General features: G+C 34.4%; 2 protein-coding genes across 2 annotated transcripts; one reads left to right on the forward strand and one right to left on the reverse strand.

Annotated features, from left to right (window-relative positions):
- Window positions 1-4198: 4198 nt before the first annotated feature.
- Window positions 4199-5033, reverse strand: LOC146141373 (uncharacterized). The gene is made up of 5 exons (XM_083390037.1): window positions 5000-5033; window positions 4808-4913; window positions 4621-4722; window positions 4439-4557; window positions 4199-4350 (listed from the first exon to the last, which is right to left on the reverse strand). The coding sequence occupies exons 1-5, from the start codon at window positions 5031-5033 to the stop codon at window positions 4199-4201; spliced, it is 513 nt and encodes a 170-aa protein (XP_083246163.1).
- A 7678-nt stretch (window positions 5034-12711) lies between these two features.
- On the forward strand, window positions 12712-14415 carry LOC146141374 (uncharacterized). The gene is made up of 4 exons (XM_083390038.1): window positions 12712-12789; window positions 13300-13459; window positions 13700-13803; window positions 14237-14415. The coding sequence occupies exons 1-4, from the start codon at window positions 12712-12714 to the stop codon at window positions 14324-14326; spliced, it is 432 nt and encodes a 143-aa protein (XP_083246164.1). The 3' UTR covers window positions 14327-14415.
- The last annotated feature ends 7667 nt before the right edge of the window (window positions 14416-22082 follow it).

Raw genomic sequence — 22082 nt, forward strand, 5'->3', positions numbered from 1 at the left:
CAACTATACAGGTTTAGACATTTCGTTAGTTAAGAAGCTATTTACTCGGATTACTAAGTAGGTAAATCGATATATAATTACAAATTAGTGTATGCTTGCTCGAGTGTGCCAGGCAAATAGCCAATAGGTACTTTTTTGTTTATTTACCCGGCTAAGAAATTTATTTAAATGAGTTAGAAAATCAATCAAAAAAAAAAATAATGCAATCATCTAAAAATTAAAATAGCCAATTTTATTGTAGTTTTCTTATAAAGAGATATCTAAATATCTGAATATGTTCAAAATGAAACCTAGCATATTGTCTTACAGGTGATATATCCCTGGTTTGAACAGAATAATTAAAATCCTCCTGTTCCTGGACTCCCTCCTGTAAGAATTGCAAGATATCTTCACTGCATCCAATGGATTTTTTAAAGAAAATTATAATTCAACAAAAAAATGTTCAACTTTGTTTTCAAGCTGCACTGTAAATGTGAAAAATAAACTTCCTTGATTTTAGTTTGAATTTTGGTGTTTGTTTACATTCTTGAAAATGAACCATTTTTAATAAAATTATGTGTTTATGTGAAATTATAACAAATGCTTGCAATTATTGTGATTTTGTAGTTATTTATAATAATTTGTTTATTTACTTAAAGATTAAAACTTGCCAATGTAAAAACACTTACCAAAGACTGTTAAAAAAACATTTTGTTTAGTTTTTTTATTATAAATTCCATTCTTTCACAAATAATAAAAACAAAATGCAACACAAACATACTGAAAAAGGGGAAACCAAATGACTAGGCCTACAGAAGTGGTGTGGAATAAAGTCAGTTGCAACAGACTTTGTTGACAACAAGCATAGCTGGCAAAGTAAACCCACAAAATTGAAACTTCAGCTTGGTGTAGGAGAAATTAACATTGCACTCAGACCTCAGTTGATCAATTGTTTTCTAGTGATAGGGTCTATTTGTTCCATTACTTGATGCTTGCTTTAGCCACACCCTTGTACAGAAGTGTTGTGCTGTGCAAGTTCCACTCAGTTTAAACTTCAAACCTGGGCAAAGTTAAGCCAATAACTATAAAAGTCTTGTTAGACAGAAAAATATGCTGCAAAGGTTGACTAGGAACAGAAGACACTGTGTGGTTAACCTTCAGACCTATGTCGTTCATAAATTCAGTTTTCAAAATTGTTTCATTTTTAGACAAATTTTAAATATCAAGTTGTAAATCCATTGATTTTACAATCCCGCTGTGAAAAGATGGGAAATAAAAGTTTGCCTTCAACATACACAAAGCTCTTATCTATTACCAAATTAACAAACCAATAATTAAGAGTCTATTCCAATGGACAACAGTGGTTTTTTAACGTATTATGTCTCCTTAATGCAGTCTATAAAGTGGGAAAGTTACTTTAAAATTTAAATGCTTGTTCAACCACTAGTAAAAATCAAACATTTTCTTTATTTTCATTACACTTTTCATTAGTTACTGATATTTTTGTTTGCATAGTTAACTAAAGTACTGTGGACGACAAAGTATGATCCTGACATGACACGCTAATATCGAGTATATTTCGGCCATTTTTAAGAAAATTTTATTTATTCTGATCTAAAATGTTTAGTTTGACTAGTATTAATTATTGCCATTCATCCAAATGTTTTTTATTCGGCAAAATCGTTAATAAATTGCGATTTTCTGCTTTTCTGCCATAAGCGTCTATTGTCATTTGGGAAACAAGATGGCGTCCATATCGCTATAACTAACGACATATAAAGAGATGAAAGGAAACTTCGCCGTCATGGTTCAGTGATCCCTATTTGTTTCCATTGGAAGCGCAAAAAGTTACTTGTTCCCCGTCACGGTCTGATTCACACACCTACTTTCCCGCTTTACACAAATCTGTTGTAGTTGTGTACAGGAAAAACACAGAAAGGCAATTTGATGAAAATCCCCTACCATGGCCGTGGGGCGTTTTTCAACGTTATAAACAAGCGCCGTAACATAAACAACAATTTACGGTTTATGGTAGGTTTGGCGTAGGTCTAGAATTCTTTCAAAAATTAAATTCACGCACAGTATTTGGGTTAGGGTGAGAGTTAGCGTTTGGGTGTGGGTGGGTCATGTATTATTAAATTTATTGTTTAATATTAATAATACTTAACCCACCCTAAACCAAACGTTAACCCGCAACCTAACCCAAATTATGTGCGTTGTGGTAGGATTCTAGACCTGCGCCGTCGGTTTTATAAATGATCAAGTTTATTCAAATGTTTTATGAAAGAGAAAATCTGAAGGAATGTGCTACAAATACCAAGTTGTGAAGAGCCGCTTTAAAGTGAGTTGATATATGCTTTATTCTAGTTTATTGTGATTTGCGCACAACATGTTTGCATTTTTTTATAACTTTTTATACGCAAATATTTAATAAAACAGTATTACAATTGTTACATAAATTAAAAATGGTTGCAAATAAACGTGTAGCATTTATACAAATGTTCAAACCATGTCATACAGGAAAGGCTGTACGGTATGGTACTATGATTGATTGCTATGTAAGGCTGGCTGATATGATTTATTTTTCAAAAAAGACTTATGCATACTATTATAAGACTTATGCATACTATTATAAGACTTATGCATAGGCCTACTATTATAAGACTTATGCATACTATTATAAGACTTCTGCATACTATTATATTTTGTGCCAAGTGACTAATAAACTCAAATTAAATTGTTTAAGCAAAAAAATCCTAAATCCAACCCTTTTATCATTTTATATGGTGGGTCTAACAGTATTTTTGGCTGAGACAAAAAAGTTTATCGACCACTGGTGTAAACTATACTATGGCAAGATCCAGATCACCAAGATTGTTTGTATTATACGTTTTTTAGGCATGTATATGGGTAATTACAAATAAACACAACGGCGAACACAGAACAAAAGTTTACCTTAACATAGAAGCCACACAACCAGGGGCCTTAAAAAGTCATATTAATTATGACAAACACATTTCCACAAGCATATGTACAACTTACTAATTTAAACTCTTTTTTAGTTTTCAGAAATAATAACCACAAGCATTTGTCTGGAAACATATGGAAGCTTTACAAGAATTAAGAATCACATAGAGGCAGGTTTAAAGATAAAACTCTTTAGCAGAAGTAAATTGCACAGATAAAGAAGACTTGCAAGAAGAAGAAAGTTTTTAATTAACTTTTAATATGTACAGCAATCCATGAAATATATTTTGTGTATGTGCGTTAAAATAAATAATGTGAAAAAATAAATAGCATTTTTTAAATAAAAAAAAAAAAAAAAAAAAATCAAATCTAAAGAAACACATAAAAACTAGGACTTGAAACACAAATAATTATTTTTGCTTTTTAGGCTGTTCCTTTTCCATATCAACATTGCTTCCAATAACTGGCGTTATTCTTTTTTTAATGATATTAGATTTTGTAAATAAGAATATGTGTTGATGTCTGGGCATTCACTACTTCCACCCATTTGGCGAAGATTTCCAAAAAGCAAAGCTTTCTCCCTTTAAGCTATTTTTCCACCCATCAAGTTCTGGCAGGAAAGTATCCAGTAGCCACGACAATCTTTGGTCAGTTGTAGATTTATAAGGTGCAAGATTTTGATTATACTTATAGTGATATTTTGTGTTCATACAATCAAACCATTTGTTCATGAGGCTTGCAAGCCAAGCACTACGAAACATTCTATCTCCCCCCCTGGCCTTCATCAAAGAAGCTACAGTGCCGGATATTAATTGTGCCGCATAACTAACTCTCATTTTTGAAAAAGTTTGCAAGCAAAAGTGTTGATCTGATAATTTGCAGCACCGTAGATCCTCTGATTTGTATAGGTTTGGTACTTCACGAAAGTGATCCCACAGTATATAATGGTCCCCATATTTAAGCAGTTTGGTATCACTTTGTCTACTGGATGAAATGTTGTTTCTTGTTGTTTTTAAAAGATGGGGTGGGTCAGAAATAAGAAATACAGGGCAATCAGGATTATATATGTTGGTGCACACAAACGGTATAGGAAGATTTCTGTTGTTTAAAAGAGAAAACAAAGTGCGATTTATACTCATTCCATCTGCAATTATTACAATTACAGCAAAATTAATTTTTTGAAGAGCAGCTATAGCTTCCCAAACTATTGAAGCTAGCTGGTAAGCTTTCAAATGGCAAGTAGCGAAAAACATCAAGGGGGGGGGGGAAAGTTAGAAACAATAGAGCGCACATAAAGTTGAAGAACATGTGTTGCAGCAACTGGCTTTACACTTCTGTCTTCACCGAGGTCAACAAACCCCACCATTTTGTCCATGGAAGCATTGTAAACAACTTTTGATTTAACTGAAATATACAAAAAGACTTACATAAACAACTAAGAACATAAAATAATAACCTACATATACCATTTTTGAAAACTACCTATACTTACTTTTCATTTCATCAAGAGTTAGTGTAACAAATCGTTCATGATCCTGCATTGTTTCTCCTTTTTCATAAATTTCTTTCAAAACTTCATCAACAATGCCAGCTTTACTTTTATAAACATTTCTAAGAATATAATGATAAATATAAACATGCACAAAATGGGATATTTTAATCCCAATTTTTAACCTGTAATCATTTAATGTGCGGGAGCTGGGAAGACGAAGTATTTTGCTCTCTCGCAATTCTTTATATGTTGCCATACTTTTACTGGCAAGACTTAAGCAAAACCTATAGAACATAAATACTCTTAAATGTTCAAACAAAAAACTATAGTTTATAATAAAAGAGTATATGTGTATGAAACATGCTGGACCTAATTATTTCTGGGTGATAACGTTCTCCTCCTTTTTTCGATAAAAGCAATTTTTTTTGCTCCCTCCATAATATTTTGTAAAACTTCCCCTGTCCATTTTCAGATTCTGAAAGTTTAACAGGGTGATTTTTGGCACTGTATATTTAGTAATCAAATAATGTGTTCGAAAATTAAGTCAACTTGAAATCTAACCTGCAGTAATAATGTTATCAAAATCTGTTGCCATAGTTGAGTCAATTCGTATTAAGTTTTCTTCATTTTGAAGCAATTGTTTCGCTTCATTCTCTAATTGCATAATTAAAAATATATAGGTACATTGATCAACAAAAAAGAAAGCTTTCAGTTGTCCAAATACAAAAAAACATTTACAAACCTTCTATTTTGATTTATACATGTAGCTGAGAGTCTGTTAGCAGACGCATTAGAACTAAGCCGCTTCAAGGGTTTTCCTCCAAAAACCTCGTTGTATAGTTTCCTTTTTTTGATAACTTTGTAAGCTTTTCGTTTTCCTTTTTACAGACAACACAAATTTCTTCCAAGCATATGTGGAGTCCTATGTGAGGAAAAACACAAGTTAAATATTCCATGTTTTGCCTTAAACCATTCAATGTTAAAAAAATTACCGAAATGTACTGCCGTGCAGCAATCAGTGTATCTATTGTACCAATAAAATGTCGAAAAAGTACTCGCCTAATATAAAATCATTTTTTACTAAATCAACCATGGACACTAAGTGTTTAACCTATTCAGTTTTGGTTTGGAGCAAATTAGAATGTTTTGTTAAGCTGTAGTTTGATAATTTTTTTTTTCTATCAACAAAGCTTATATACATAAGATTCATTCCAGGTCATTCATCATTTGAAGTAGACACTCCCAGTACATCAATGAATAGTGTTGTTAATGAAGTGGAAAACCAGGTCACAAAGAGTATAACTTTAGCAGAAAGAATAAAACTTAGAAAGGTGATAACAGCAAAACCAACAGTTTTGGATATTTTCCAATTTCACAGTAATATGTCGTGGGCTGCAATACCCAAGCCATTGGAAGTGATAATTGACCGTCAGCTTTTGGGGAAGGAGCTTTCAGAAAAGCATACAGGGCAACAAGCAATCAGACATTTTTTGGAAATACAAAATGGGTAGTGAAGAGGTACCATCAAGAAGTGAAAGATAGACTGTTAACCCTTGATCAAAGCTTGGAGGACAATGCAAAAAAGATAGTTCAAATGAGTTTCTTGGCAAAAAATATAGCTTTAAAATTAAAACAACTTGTCTGTTGAAAAAACATTGAAAATTAGTTTGGACAATGTTTAGAGTTTACAGACGTATATTATGGCAAAGATACGCATTCCCAAGAATGTGTTGCACTTGAGTCATATATTGAGGGCCAATTTAAAAAGTATATTAATAATGATGGAAATTTCAAAGTAGGAAATTTTCAAAGTAATTTCAAGTAGTGAAGAAACGATTATGAAAAAAGCTGAAAACCTATCTCACTTTTCATATGTGACCTCCGATTTTCAACTAATGATTTTGGACATTCAGGGTAGTGGATATGTCTTATATGACCCAGAAATTTCTTCAAAAACCCTTGTAGATGAATTTGGGAAAGATTTTATGTTTTGTGCTGGAAATCGTTCAGTAACTGCCATTAACAACTTTCAGTCAAATCACAAACATTTTGCAAATTTATTGATATTGATAATAAATGGTCTAAATAACAATGAAATGGAATATGAATGGAACACTTTACTGCCTGAAATAAAAGTTATTTGTAAATATTTAGGGTTTATATGATATTGCTTTTTTTTCTTGTGTAGCTAAAATGTTAAGGTAATTTTTGACCAATTTTTATACTTTTCAATGCTGTAAACTGTTTGTTTGTAGGTTTTTTTAAATTTGTGTGGTAAAAACTAATATTGAATAACTGGAAGATTAATGAAAGCCTAAAGGCTAGTAGTCTTAATAAATATGTAAGTGAAATTTTAGCAGAAATGAGTTGTTAGATTTTATGGTGAGAGATTTTTAATGCTATCCTTGGAGTCTCAGGACTTTAGATCGAAGACTAAGACACTTTAATTTTTTTCCCAGCAAACACGCAACGTTGTTACGACATTCGAAACGTTGTAAGAAGGTTGTCTGTTGGTTATTGCTAGAAAAATAATGAAGTAAATGTTTTAAATAGGTCAAATTTTAACGTATTAAATATAACGTCAAAATAATGTTATAAAAGTCGTACAATAAACGTTTTCATGATAACCTTAACATTCATACGTTTTCAAGACGTTTTTAAGACAAAAAAATATAACTTGAAAAAAAAAACGTTTTTGTTGCGTGAAACCGAAACCATATATTGATGTTAACAAACAACATTTTTTAAACGTTTGACTGAAACGTTGTAAGAAAAATGTCTTTTAGTTGAGGCTTAAAATGGATAGAGTAAATGTTATACGAATGTAAAATTCTAACGTAATATATAAAACGTTTAAAAACGTTTGATGAAACAATGTAAAAAAGTTATCTAATAGTTAAAAAAACAGATTTGTTTTTTTCTTCGAACAAGTTTTTTAAACCAGACCTTAGAATCCCATTTCCAAAACTATACATTGCACATAGAGTTACGTTAATATTAACGATAAAACACAACATCTACAGAAGCTGGAATAAGTGTAAAATTCTACATTGTGTAAGGACATAAAAAAGTACCGCATAAAATTTGTTTTTACATCAAACCTAACCCATATTGTGACGTTCAAGATCTATCATACTTGTCGAACATTGAAACAATCGGAAAGAACATTTGTGTTTCGTATGACCCCTTATGTTAGCATCGGCGTTCCCAGTTTATGCGAGTTTAGTTTGCGATAATGAAGGCTCAGAAAACGTGCTTTTTTGCGTGCAACTGCAGCGTTGCGCGTGCGTTTTAGGGCTTTAATTAAATTTCGAACTAATATCGTTAAATGCTATAAAAGTAAACTGTATAACCAAGAAATGTGCAGACTCGTCTAGGCGCTGGTCTAGAATCCTACAATAACGCACATTATTTACGTGTGGGTGGGTCAGGTATTTTATTAAATAATAAATGTAGTTTTACTTGACCCAACCACACCCTAACTGAAATTGTGCAAGGATTTAATAATTGTTTAAACGCTGTGGTATAGGATTCTAGAGACCAGCGCCAAAATTGAATATTACTATTTGGTGTACGCTGATGGTTTTGCTATGCAGGGGATTTTAAACATAAATTTCGAGTTACATGGATAATTATAGAAAGATATATAAGCGTCGTTGGATCAAATTACGAAGAGAAAAGAACCGCAAAAAGTTAGAAAAAGAGTACTATCGTAAATTTATTTCTAGTAGTGACAGTGAACCAGAAGTTGTTATTTCGGCGCTCTTTCACTGTTGTACGTAAAAATTAATAAAAATTTTTTTTTCTTCATATGCCGCTTACCACAACGCATATTGTTTTGGTTAGGGTGCGGGTCAGCGTTTGGTTCAGGGTGGGTCAAGTTATTATTAATAATAAACATAATATTGCTTGACCCACCCTCACCCAAACGCTAACCCGCACCCAAACAATATGCGTTGTGGTATGCGGTATTATTATTTTTTTTTTTGCATAACTTTTCACGTACAATAGTGAAAGAGCGCCGTTATTTCTTACTTGCCATCCAGTTGTCATACACTACTAGCAACTCCAAAAACTGTTAATTTGGAACAAAGGTCCTCAATGGAGTATTTTTACTTTTCCTTGCAAACTCAGCTATTTAATCATTTATCTGAATTTTCCAAATTTTATAAGCGCTTTCCAGACATCCTACATATATGGTTGAATATTGATGGGTTGCCACTTTTTAAAAGTTCAAATAAATGTTTGTGGCCTATTCTATGCAGTATTAATAATTTACAGCCATCATGTGTGTTTCCTATTGCTCTATTTTATGGATGTTCAAAACCTGCTAATCTAGATTTTCTTAAAGACACTGTAGAAGATATAAAAGCATTGTTTCAAAATAAACTTATGTGGAAAAGTCAGAAAATTTATATCTCTTATGTGGAAAAGTCAGAAAATTTATATCAAGCTTAAAAGCATTATATGTGATGCCCCTGCCCGATCAATGGTAAAATCAACAAAATCATTTAATGGGTATTATGGTTGTGATTTTTGTACACAAAAGGGTCTATGGTTAGGAAGAATCACCTATACCAAGTATGTGTAAAATTTAAAATGAGAAGTGATCAATCTTTCCGGGACCAGATTAACAAAGAGCACCACATAGGGATTTCACCTTTCCTGGAGTTGCCAGTGAACATGATTCAACAGTTTCCTCTGGATTACATGCATCAAACTTGCTTAGGTGTCATGGAAAAACTTTTATTGACATGGATGCGTGGCAACAAAAAAGTATGACTATCATAGCGAGTCCGATTTTTTTTGGTAAACAGACATTTCTTTTAAATTTTTACAAGTATTACATTGCCGAATATAAAAAAATGTTAGAAAACCAAACGCATAATGAATTTTGCAATTATGTAGTTAAATTAATCAAAAAGTATGTGAAATAGACCCGTGTCTGATTTGTCTAAGAGACGGCGGGCCGGATGGATTTCATTGGCGGGCCGTAGGTTGCCGACCCCTGATTTAAATAATGTATTGTTTTATCATTCATTTGGGACACTTTTTGCTAAAATCACTAACAGAATGACTCTTTTTTTAGGATTTATTTTTGTTAAAAGGTAATACATTTATATTTTACATAGTAACAAAAGTGGATACAAGGCAAGGTACACATTAGTTTGTAAATAAACAGTTACATTTATATATTGAAAAGAAGCTTTTCTGAATTAAATGGATCACATGGTTGCCATGTGAAACAGCTTTGGTATAGTAGTTTGCCAGTTTTTTCTGTATTCTTTTGAAATATTTTAAACTTCTTATTAAAGCTTTCTTGCATTTATAAGATGAGAATGTACTATTCGAATTTTTATTTTTTTCCATAAATAGTTATCTTGTACTGTACTTAGATGTCCTTTGCAATTGTTGAATTTCTGGATGAAGAAACGGTAGAAGTTGTGTGCAATTCATGGGTTTTTACAACGGATGATGTAAATATATTTTTTGTTGGATGAAATTCTTAATTGCTTTTAATACCTATCACAGTTAATAAATAATATTTACCTCTTTGTCACACTTTTGCATTACCAGAAAAGTCTCACTTTGTAAAACTTGATTAAATGCAGTGGCGTAACCAGGGGGTGTATAGGCACAATATTTTTTTAATGTAATTCAGTCATATGAAGCTAATGCAAAGCCAAAATCGATAAACGTTGACTTTCGTCTCTTGTTTCCTCCTGGGCCTACCATAAACACTGGACTTTTTTCTCTGTCACCTTTCTCTATTCTTCAGGTTGGCTGATCGGCAATTGTTTATTCGACACTTCAGCAAATACAATAGTTCATTTGTACTCCAAAAAAATTTGCTATGAAGAAGGTGTATTCATTTTTTTGATCTTGTTTCACTTGGACGCTCACTGCCAGGCGTACCACTTCTTGCAGAGCAATTATTTGAAATAATTAATGCCCACTGTCCCACAGCGTTGTATGGCTTTTCAAAGCAATCATTAGCATCAGCCATAGAACGGAGAACTTGCTTAGTTGAAAATCCGAGACCCTCTTTATTAGATTTCTGTATACACACCTAATTCAATGTATGTTTATTGTTAATGGTTGGGTACATTAGGTTTTTTAATAATTTTGTATAAAGTTATTTGCACAGTGTATATATATTTTATATTTTACAGAAGAAAAAGAAATGTTATTGGCCACATAATCATCCAAAACAAAAAGCAATAAAAAATCAATTACCAGACAAAGACAATTGGAGTATATATAATGTGAGAGTATTTGGTTATTCAGGTGAGATTGCATTACCAAACATACAGCTAGTTATTTATTTTGGAAAGCTGATAAACAATGCCTTTCAGATGACTATAGTGATGCTTTAGTGAAGTGTAACAATGCTCTTGAAACATCAAATATTGAGGGTTGTGAGTTGCATGAAGATATAAGGCCAAAAAAGCGCCCAAGAAGATATTTAGATGAGGAAGGTATAATGCTACGGTTTGTTTACTAGGAGATTATCAAAAGTTGAGTTTAGGTTGTTTGACAGACTGGAGGAGATGTTTATTAACAAATAATATTATAGCAATGGGGTACTTTTCATCAAATTAACGTATATACATTTTAACCAATATTTTGAATACCATTTTATCTTAAAATAAGTAAACAACTAATATGTATTTTTTATGTGATGTTTTGTTTTTGAGATAAAGGGTCTTCATTGAACGATGTTCATACTGAAAAAGTCCTTGGAGATATATCATTTGATGAAGGTATTTATTTGTATTTATATTAAATAAATGTGCCAAACAGTGTAACCTTTAAAACAGTGGTTCTCCAACCCTTTTCTTCTTGTGGCCCCTTTTAAGTCTTCGTTAACTTGCCCGACCCCCAATTATAGTGTATAATACATAAACCAGAGTCAATAAAAAAACACCTTTTAAAAATGGCAAAATTCACATTGTAAAATGTCCAGATTTAAGTGTGCACATTGCACAATGAGTTAAAGTTACAGTTTGAGCGTCCATTCATTTTTATTACACATTGTTTGACTGAAGCTATGCTTAATTTATTAATTGAAAAGTGTAATGGTTGCTTTTTCTTCTACAATGCGAAACTTTTAGTTCATATTGCTTATTTCTTATTAATTTTTTTTTATCAAATACTGCATGGCGACCCCCAAAAAAACACTTGCGACACCCAGGTTGGTAACCACAGCTTCAAAATATACATTCAAATTCCCTAAGATGTATCCAGTGGTTCTCAGCCGGGATGCAATTTCTAACACTCAAGCGTGCCATGAGACATTTCAAATTACTTTGGATTCCCATTTTTGCTTTATTAAGTTTCTGGTTACAATTTTTTATACGATTAGAGTGCAACAAATCAACAAGGTTTTTCAATCTTGTTTATTGTGATGTTACAGTAATCCAAGCTAAAAATACTAGTAGGGGTGATGCAAGCCAAAACAGGTTGAGAATCACTGATGTAAGCCTTGTGTAAAAGTACCTTAAACATTACTTTAAATATTACTTTGCAATGAAGTTTCCTTATTTCTTCAGATTTAAATATATATGTTAAATCAAATGTGTTGAAATAAAAAAAAAGTGTAATTTGTGTATAAGTTTTGTAAGTGGTACTCTTTAAGTAGTGTGAATTAAGTTAGTTGCACTATAAATCTAGACCTTGTTGTTATTTAAGGAGCCAAATAGTGCACTTGAGCCTTTTACACCTTTACAATTTCCAGTTGGCGCCATTTGAGTTTTAAAATTTGGTACTGCGTATGTGCATGTCGGACTCGGGACCCGGGTAGTTTTACGTGGTCTTCCCTAGTCCATCTCCAGCAAAACAAGGTGACTCCTTGAGTCCTGAGTCCGACTCTGCAGCCCTGTTAATGAATATCAATAAAATTGTAAGATATTTTTGTATATATTTGTTTTTTTAGGTACTACAAGCAGTCAAGAATTCATCGAATCTACAATGACAGGTTGTTTTTTAAAACAATTAGGTTATATGTGTTATTATAGAACAGAACTTTTATAGGATTTTGTAAATGCTTCGGCATATAAAAATATTTTTACTTTGCTTCTAAATCCTTTCATGTTTGCTCTTACTATTGTTGTTTTTGCAACAAGTTGTTTAAACAATAATTCTGCCAAGATAAAAAAATATTTTCATTGTTTTTAGTTCAAATAGGAAAGATTTTGGGCAACCAAAACAAAATTTTAAAACTACTGGAAACTAAGAGTTCCGCTAGTGATGCGGAAAAAAATTTTTTTGAGATGGTGCCACTGGACAATGAAATCGAATTTTCTGAATTGGAAGAAAATTTAAAAAACAAGACAACTAGGAGATATTTGGTAAGTTTTTTTGTTTTCACCATAGAATGTTTATTTTGCTAAAAAAAATTTGTTTACATTAAAGTACTTGTTTCACCATAAAGACAATGCAATGTACAGCATGTTTAATCCAGTAGTGTACCCATTTTCACCTAGCTGTTGTCTGTATAGTGTGTCCAAAAAGAAAATTTTTTCAGACTGCATGAACCAACTACCTATTGATATTATAATATTTAATTTGTATTTGCATAAATAACAATGCCTGTTTTAATAGCAATTTATCAAATCTGTGCATTATTTCGCAATAAGCATATTAATATTTAGATTATTCAGGGGCCAGTGTATTTTTTTTTTGTAAATAACCGATACTGATGAGCAAACTGTATTCTTTTTTTAATTTCCAATTGTAGATGTGGAAGAGGCTTAAAAACCACAAGTCACATCATTTTCTTAAGGGGGTTGGGGGCTATGCTACACTGCTTACATATTTTACCGTATCTAGGTATTTTTGAATGCTAACATTATATGCAGGTGCAATACTTGCGGTCAACCAGAGGAAAGGGCGTGGGTGAAACAATACGTAGAGCTATGAAGCACATTGGTACCTACAAGCTTTGGTCTACCTTCAGCTATAAAGGCCGAAAAGGAAAGAAACCATTCATGGAATCTAAATTGTGTAAAGTTATTGTGGGTATGTACATAAGGTGTATTACGGATAATGTTAGTAGAAATACTACCAGCTAATTTACTTTTGTGTGATATTCAAACTTCTGTGAACATTAACCACCCTGATGGTAAACAGAGAATGTTTTGAAACGCAAATTAAAAAAAAAAAATACATGTTGTAGTATTATCAGAGTTGCCTGCCATATTAATAATTGTTGAATATAATTGTTATCCAGGGGACAAAATCTTGATGTATATATTGTAGGCACAGTTATAAAAGCTCATGAGACTACAATTAAAGCTGTAGAAGACGAAGTTTCAGATTTTCTGAAGCATGCGCCCAACAAACCGGGTGGATCAAATTTTTCGGTAAGTTGATGGAAAAAAAACTTTGACGTTTTAAAATGACAAAATCTATACATTGTACAAAAATGTACAATTTAATTGTATTATCATGTTTTGTCCAAAAAATGATCTTAGCAACCAGTGCTGTGGAGTCGGCCTCGGGCCTCGACAAAGTCGGTTTGTTTTGCTAGAGTGCGACCTGTTCTTGCGCATTACCAATTTCAGAAACTGATTAATCTGTTAAAAGTTGTAATAGCATATGGTTGAATATTTTCCAACCATGTATTGTTGGTTTTGAATCATATGACACCGCTATGAGCGGATTGCTAAATATCCAACTTACAGCTGGAGTCAGACTCGGGTTAGTTTTAGCCGACTCCGCAGCCCTGTTAAGCAACCATATTGAATTTGTCAATTAAGAATTAAAAATTATTGTTGTTAATTCTTATCGTTACAGAAACAAAACAAGACTTGTGACAGCAGCAACACCTCTATCAGCAGTGGAAGTGGAACTTTTCCATATCTTTCTTCTGACTCTGAGGAGTGAGGAGCAATAACGTCCATATATTTGATGTTTTTTGGTTTGTCCGCGTACAACTTTTCATATCGTGTGCTCCTAATTTTAATAAATAAAGACCTTGAGTACTACGCTGTATTGTGATTAATTGAATATTATCCATGGCGTAATATTGCAGACATTTTTAGTAATGAACGTAAATTATTATGTTTTTATCGCATAGGCAGTGTTTTTACTTAAATTTACATTGTCACCATAATAACGTGTTGATGACTGTTTATGCAGGCAAAAATCCTTCTCATGTAACTTAAAAATGTTGTTTACAGATTTACGGAAAAAATACGTTTGTTTGGAAGTTATTAAAAACGTTTCTTGCGCAACAATTTAACGTAATGGCGACATAGTTAAATAAAGCTATTAAGGACGTTTACCACAACGTTAGTTTAACGTTTCTGGCTGTCTACACGTTTACGTAAAAACAACGTTTGTTTTGAATGTCATAAAAACGTTTCGACTGGCATTAGGTAACGTTACGAGGACGTATATAAAAAAGTTATTAGGACGTTGATGGAACGTTAACAGTTACGTTTACCACAACGTTATTTTAACGTTTCTGGCTGTCTACACATTTACGTTAAAACAACGAACCAGAATAACGTGACTACAACTTTTTTTTGATGTGAATATAACGTTTAAACAACGTCAAATTGTTTGCTGTCAACAGCAACCATTGAAGAAGTAAGAGCAGCAGTTATTGACGAATTGAGTGGACCAGGACAGTTGTTGGGTTACCGGGCAATGCATAAAAATATTTGGCAGATATTTTTTTAATTAAAAATAGCAATATGGCTTCGATTAACAACAGTTTTACAATTTGTCATCGCCAACTGTTTCTCCTGGTGATTTCTCAGTAGAACTCCATCTTGTTTAACAAAATCTTGCCTGTTTTAATGGCGACTTAAGACACTCTAAAAATAAAATGGCAAGTATATGGAAATAATATTATACTGCACAAAATCTTTTTTACTACATTGTACAGCATGAACATTGTTCCCCTGCCAAAAGCTGTTCCAGTGTACTTATACCCAAGATTGACTTTATTGTAAATGCACCTGCAGGTTATTAACACTTTAAAGCCCCATGTAACGAACCAAATTTCGATCTCGAGTCGCCGGTCTAATAGCCTATTAAAATACCTTTGTGTCCGTCAAATGACTTCATATGTACTGGATTTTCTTGTTAGCAAGAAACGTCATCCCTTGCAAGGTTATAAATTCCACCAAAATGCCAATAGACTACGGTAAGTGGCAAACCTACATGCGCTTGCTTTGGGAACACACAATAAGACTAAAAAGCAACAATACCTAAAGCAGAAAAATCTATAAAACCATAGTATTAAGACCAACGACATAATAAAGCCAAATACGCAGCAATATATCCAGTACAGCATAAGATCTAAATTGTCTGAATAAGGCCGAAATTCATAGGAATTAGTTCTGAATTCATCGGAATTAGTCCTAAATTCAACGGAATAAGGCCTAAATTCATCGGATGAAGGCCTAAATGGCCAAAATAACGCCCCAACCTGTCGGTAGAGGGTATGAGACGATCGGGGGACATCGGTCTTGTATCGGCCGTTTTGGTGACTACGTTAGGACGCCTTAGTCTGACCGGCGCCGTCAGGGCGCCGCTGTTTTGGCACCGAATTTTTGGTCCTGTTTGGGGTTATTGGTGGGTAATGGGTGGGGTTAGAAAATGGGTTAGGGTTGAAATTATTTGGGGAGTTAGTGATGTACTTAGGGGTAGGGTTTGGGGTTAGTTAAAGTGTTGTTTAGGCCTGATTCTGACCTTTTAGGTCTTTCCGACGGATTTAGGACTTCTTCCGATTTAGACGTTAGCAATACCATTAGGTATTATTCGTATTTTGGCCTTATTCCGAATTGTGTTTTATTCTGACGTTGGTGTTGTTCTTATCTTGGCCTTATGGCTGGAGTCCCTTGCTTTGAAGTTAAACAGAACACTATAGATAATTGCATAATACAGTATACTTAAGTATTCTATGATGGCAGTGATGGTCCGATTTTTTTATTTATTTATTATTATTATTTTTTAATTAATTGTTTTTTTTGTTATATATTTTTTTTTATTTATTTTTTTTTTTTTGGAAAAAATTGATAAAAAATAGGATGGCAGTCATTGGCCACCATATACGTCACCTGATTTCGAATTTTAATTAATTTATTCATTCGTTGGCTTTCGTCCAATTGAAGTGTTTTTTAACAACGTGGTGAAATAAAATAGTGAAAACACGTTAAATACAATTTTAGTCATTTTTTTATAATCGAAGGGGGTCACGAGGATTAAAAGCCTTTCGAAGGGGGCCACGAGGCACAAAAGGTTGAGAACCACTGGTATAGACCATGATTATAGAAGATAAGTGTGGTAGTCAGCATATAACCAAAAAGTAATGTTACGGATAGCGTGAGATCTTCGTAAGAGGCATAATTAATGCAAACATATTTTTTGAAATGTCGTAACAAATTTGCTTTTGCCTAAACGTTTCTACTATGTCACTCCATAGAAATTTGTCACTCCATAGAAATTTTAAATCATGTGATGTGTTTTAAATCATGTCACATAATGTGTCTAAAATCGGTTTACCTATTGCTTCTGTAAAGTCGCAAGAATTGTTCAAATTCCGCGAAATTCAAGCAAATACGTAATCCCGGTGGTTACCCTACCGGTGGTTACCCTATACTGCGCCAACAAAAGAAAAACCCGTTTGAAAAGTAAATTTGCTTAGTGTTCAAACCGCTGCAATAAACGCGATATTTTGCAAACTTAGTCCAAATGTTGTGCGGTTTAAACTCTGTTAGGGTCGTTGTAAGTTTTCTGTGTAAGTGTCTTAATGTCTCATAAAAGAATGTTAAGAAAAACGTTGCAAAAAACGCAATATTTTTCGAACTTAGGCTTCGTTTACGGTGGTTAAACAAAGTGCAAAAGCTATTAAACATAAAAGTCTAAACTTGCCACATAATAATTCATTTTACCAAGACAATGTGCTTGACTTTATTTTTACAGTCACGCAGGTTATTGCCCTATAAATGTTTGGAAACGTTATATAGTCGCATGTGCCATGTCCTTGTGTTATTCTTGATATTATTTTTTTTAGTTTGCAAAAATGCACAGAAATAAATTAAATCTTGTGGTACGAAGACCGCTATTAAAAGCAAACGATTTGAAAATAAATTGACAATTTTTTTAACGTTTTTCTATAGCTGCAATGGGCAATGCAAATTACACTTTTTTTTTGCTCAGCTCAGTGCAGCTGTCGTGTAAACGGGCCTTAAGTGAGCGCGTGACCGAGTAATTTGCTCTCAACTTGAAAGAACTCCCTTCCCATTGAAGAGGATGTTTACGACTTGTTTAGAACTTTGTGGTTGTGTTAGCATTCCCTGCGCAGTAATGACTGCTTTATAAGGCTGCTAAAATGGATATTGGTTATTTATTAACATCAATCACGTACTTCAATTGAGATTTAGAGTCAAATCGATTGAGATGTCATTCTGGTTTAACATGCTCTTATTCTGGTGACGAACCTTTTCTATGTGACGGCAGTTGTGACTATATTTCGTAATAGTTAATATGTTCTTGCTGTTTAAGTAAGTCTTTTACATCTTTGCGAAAAGATCATTCTATTGTCGCTGACACATCTATTTTAAGAGGTCTACTTCTTAATTTAAATATTTTGCAGCAGTGATTTTAACGGTTTCGTTTTGGTTGGGCGCCACTTCTACATTTGTACAAAAAAACTCTGTTTTTTGTCAACTTTAACATTGAAACTGCAACAAATCTTCTACATTTTACTTTTTGGGACTTTTTACCACAAACTATCTTTGAGTGCCATCGCATGTTTTCTGTATAATACTAATACCTGCGTCATCGAAGGTATAACGGCCATATTGAACGATAACGCAATGTTTAATTTTTGCGCTTGACATTTTTATTTGCGCTCGGCATCGCAGCCTCACAACTGTGTGTCAATGCCCACACAACATCAAAATCAGCTTGTGTCGGAGCACGAGCAATTTGTTGTGTGCCCAATGTGAAAAGCCTCCTGAATAACTACAGTTTAGTTAATTCAACCAAATAAAATTCATTTTTTTCCCGCTTCGCACTACCAACAATGCACTTCACTATTTTCATTTTGTCTCAGTGATATTTAATTAAAATACAGTTACAAAACCAGTCGTCAAAACTAAAACTGGGAGAATAAACATAACCCGCCCTAACCCTGTTTTGCACCATACTTAACCCGCTCCCTAACCTTGTTTTGCACCATACTTAACCCGCTCCCTAACCTTGTTTTGCACCATACTTAACCCACCCTAACCCTGTTTTGCACCATACTTAACCCGCTCCCTAACCTTGTTTTGCACCATACTTAACCCACCCTAACCCTGTTTTGCACCATACTTAACCCACCCTAACCCTGTTTTGCACCATACTTAACCCACCCTAACCCTGTTTTGCACCATACTTAACCCACCCTAACCCTGTTTTGCAGCATACTTAACCCACCCTAACCCTGTTTTACACCATACTTAACCCGCTCCCTAACCCTGTTTTGCACCATACTTAACCCACCCTAACCCTGTTTTGCACCATACTTAACCCGCTCCCTAACCTTGTTTTGCACCATACTTAACCCACCCTAACCTTGTTTTGCACCATACTTAACCCACCCTAACCTTGTTTTGCACCATACTTAACCCGCTCCCTAACCTTGTTTTGCACCATACTTAACCCACCCTAACCTTGTTTTGCACCATACTTAACCCGCTCCCTAACCTTGTTTTGCACCATACTTAACCCACCCTAACCTTGTTTTGCACCATACTTAACCCACCCTAACCCTGTTTTGCACCATACTTAACCCACCCTAACCCTGTTTTGCACCATACTTAACCCACCCTAACCCTGTTTTGCACCATACTTAACCCACCCTAACCCTGTTTTGCACCATACTTAACCCACCCTAACCCTGTTTTGCACCATACTTAACCCACCCTAACCCTGTTTTGCACCATACTTAACCCGCCCTAGCCCTGTTTTGCACCATACTTAACCCGCCCTAACCCTGTTTTGCACCATACTTAACCCACCCTAACCCTGTTTTGCACCATACTTAACCCACCCTAACCCTGTTTTGCACCATACTTAACCCACCCTAGCCCTGTTTTGCAGCATACTTAACCCACCCTAACCCTGTTTTGCAGCATACTTAACCCGCTCCCTAACCCTGTTTTGCACCATACTTAACCCACCCTAACCCTGTTTTGCACCATACTTAACCCACCCTAACCTTGTTTTGCACCATACTTAACCCACCCTAGCCCTGTTTTGCACCATACTTAACCCGCCCTAACCCTGTTTTGCACCATACTTAACCCACCCTAACCCTGTTTTGCACCATACTTAACCCACCCTAGCCCTGTTTTGCACCATACTTAACCCACCCTAGCCCTGTTTTGCAGCATACTTAACCCACCCTAACCCTGTTTTGCAGCATACTTAACCCGCTTTCTAACCCAAATAACAGGCTCGGATTTAACGATTGTTTGTTTTATAGTTTCCACCTTTGACCTTAGCTGCACCCGGTCACCGCGATTTTTAGTTGCGCACCCGAGAGGACTTGTCGAAATCTGCCATACTTTCCAGACGGGTGGTAGGATTCTAGACCAGCGCCAAATAAAAAACATCTGACACTGAATTTATTTGGGGTTTTATCAGCCCACACCACTTTTTAAGCTCGAACAATCTTCTGGTAACAGAACAAATTTAATGCGCTTTTAAAATTTAAATTTATTTTAAACACAAGTTGCATTTTGGTGCGAATTTACATTGAGGTCAAAATAACCGCTTTTCGAATGTCAAACTAATTTTTAAGCTACAGTTTTGTAATACAAGTATATCAACCATTTTCCATTGGTTTAAATTTAGTTTTAAAATGGTTTGTAAAGTAGCTTTTCCTCTGATTGGAAAATAAACGGATTGGTTAATATATTAGATTAAGGCGACATGGACTTCAGTCATAAGAACAAAATAAGAAAAACATCAACCTTAAAATAAAACACACTTTGCAATAAAACCAAAATAGCACTAATACTATCCCAAACAGGACCAAATTCCGGTGCAAAAACAGACCGATGCCCCCGATCGTCCCATATCCTCTACCCATACAGGCAGGGCCGGATTAAACAATAGGCTAATAAGGGTAGAGCCTTATGCCCTGGAAAAATTCGGCCCTCAATTTTTTAAGGTTAAATTTTTGTAAGGCTGATAGTGATACAGATGCAGTATCAGTTCAGTACAGTTTTTGCTTAAAAACTAATAACTGAGTCAAGTCAATTTGTGCCTTGTGTGTGAGTAGGTAAATAAATCGTTTCATTTATGCTGCAAACGAGTTAAGAACTATTTACGTTCTGTGCTATCACTTTTAAGAGGAACACACAATAAAACCTAAAAAGCAACAATACCAAAAGCAGAAAAATTTATAAACCCATAGAATAAACACCAATGACATAAAGCTTAAATATGCAGATTACTGCCCAGTACATAATGAGACCAAAATCGTCTGAATAAGACCTAAATCTGTCAAAATACGTCCTAAATGCATCTTAATATTGCCTTAAATGGGCAAAATAACACCTGAAACTGTAGGGAGAGAGTATGGGTCGATCGGGCGCTGTGTTAGGTCTGGCATGGGTCGTTTTGGTGCGACGTTCGGACGCCCTAGTTTGACCTGCGCCATTAGGGCGCCGCTGTTTTTGCATTGGATTTTTGGCCTTGTTTGGGGTTATTGGTGGGTAATGGGTGGGGTTATAAAATGGATAGGGGTTAAAATTGTTAGGGGAGTTAGTGGTGTACTTAGGGGTGAGGTTTGAGGATAGGTAAAGGCTGAAGTCCCTTTTAAGCATAGATAGTGATGTTCTTAGAGGTTTAAATGTCGATAACGTCATTCATAAGGTTGGTTCACACTAGACGCGTCTGGCGTTAACGTAAAACGTTTTTAAAATTTCGGTTGTGGAAGTTGAAACAGTTCAACTTTGACGCTTTTGGTTCGGAACGAGGAAATTTGCCGTGAACGCTAGCAACCGTTTAAGTGTGATCTGGACAACGCTAGCGTTTTGCGACAGACGCTAACGCTAGAAGCAAAACGCATTTAGTGTGAACCAACCTATACGTATGCTAGATGTAAGGCAAGGAAAATGTAATTTTTCGAATAAGCTACATTGTAATAGGGGAGATGTGGGACCAGTGACTCGAGAGCTGTTTTCCTCTTTCCATTTAAAATAGTTTTTGCGGATTTGAGACAATTAAACGATTTTTGAGGCAAAAAAGTAAAGTTATGTAATCTAATAGAATTTGTATTTTGTTCTAGAATCTAGCACGGGCTTTATCAACCGTGGCCCTCGGTCCCCTTGGGGGGCCACGGGCATAACTCTCTAGCTAGGTCGTGGTTTGCAAAACCCAACTACACAAGTGTCTTTATTTATAAAATTTGCCTGTTAACTTAAATTTGTGATTTTAATTATGACCTTTCTTGTAACGTATTGTTACTCATTTTTCTGACACGTTCTTTCATTTACTCGCAAGTAGGGATGTTCAAAGTAGAATGTTGTATCCTTTTATAACGTTTTTTTTTTACGCCTAATCATACGTTTGCGAGTGGCAAGATTGGGGGATAAAGCCAATTACTTGACGATAACCTTCGCCTAATCTT

This window comes from Ascidiella aspersa, chromosome 5, assembly GCF_963924565.1.
Source record: "Ascidiella aspersa chromosome 5, kaAscAspe10.2, whole genome shotgun sequence".
In the NCBI taxonomy this organism is placed as follows: Eukaryota; Metazoa; Chordata; class Ascidiacea; order Phlebobranchia; family Ascidiidae; genus Ascidiella; species Ascidiella aspersa.

Bases quoted from the DNA above. Each gene is read 5' to 3' on its own strand.
- LOC146141374 (XM_083390038.1), top strand. From the start codon at position 12,712: ATGGTGCCACTGGACAATGAAATCGAATTTTCTGAATTGGAAGAAAAT. The intron at 12,790-13,299 runs GTAAGTTTTTTT...CATTATATGCAG, and splicing joins AGACAACTAGGAGATATTTG to GTGCAATACTTGCGGTCAAC. The intron at 13,460-13,699 runs GTATGTACATAA...TATATATTGTAG, and splicing joins ATTGTGTAAAGTTATTGTGG to GCACAGTTATAAAAGCTCAT.
- LOC146141373 (XM_083390037.1), bottom strand. From the start codon at position 5,033: ATGGCAACAGATTTTGATAACATTATTACTGCAG. The intron at 4,914-4,999 runs GTTAGATTTCAA...TTAAACTTTCAG, and splicing joins TGATAACATTATTACTGCAG to AATCTGAAAATGGACAGGGG. The intron at 4,723-4,807 runs GTCCAGCATGTT...TATGTTCTATAG, and splicing joins TATCACCCAGAAATAATTAG to GTTTTGCTTAAGTCTTGCCA.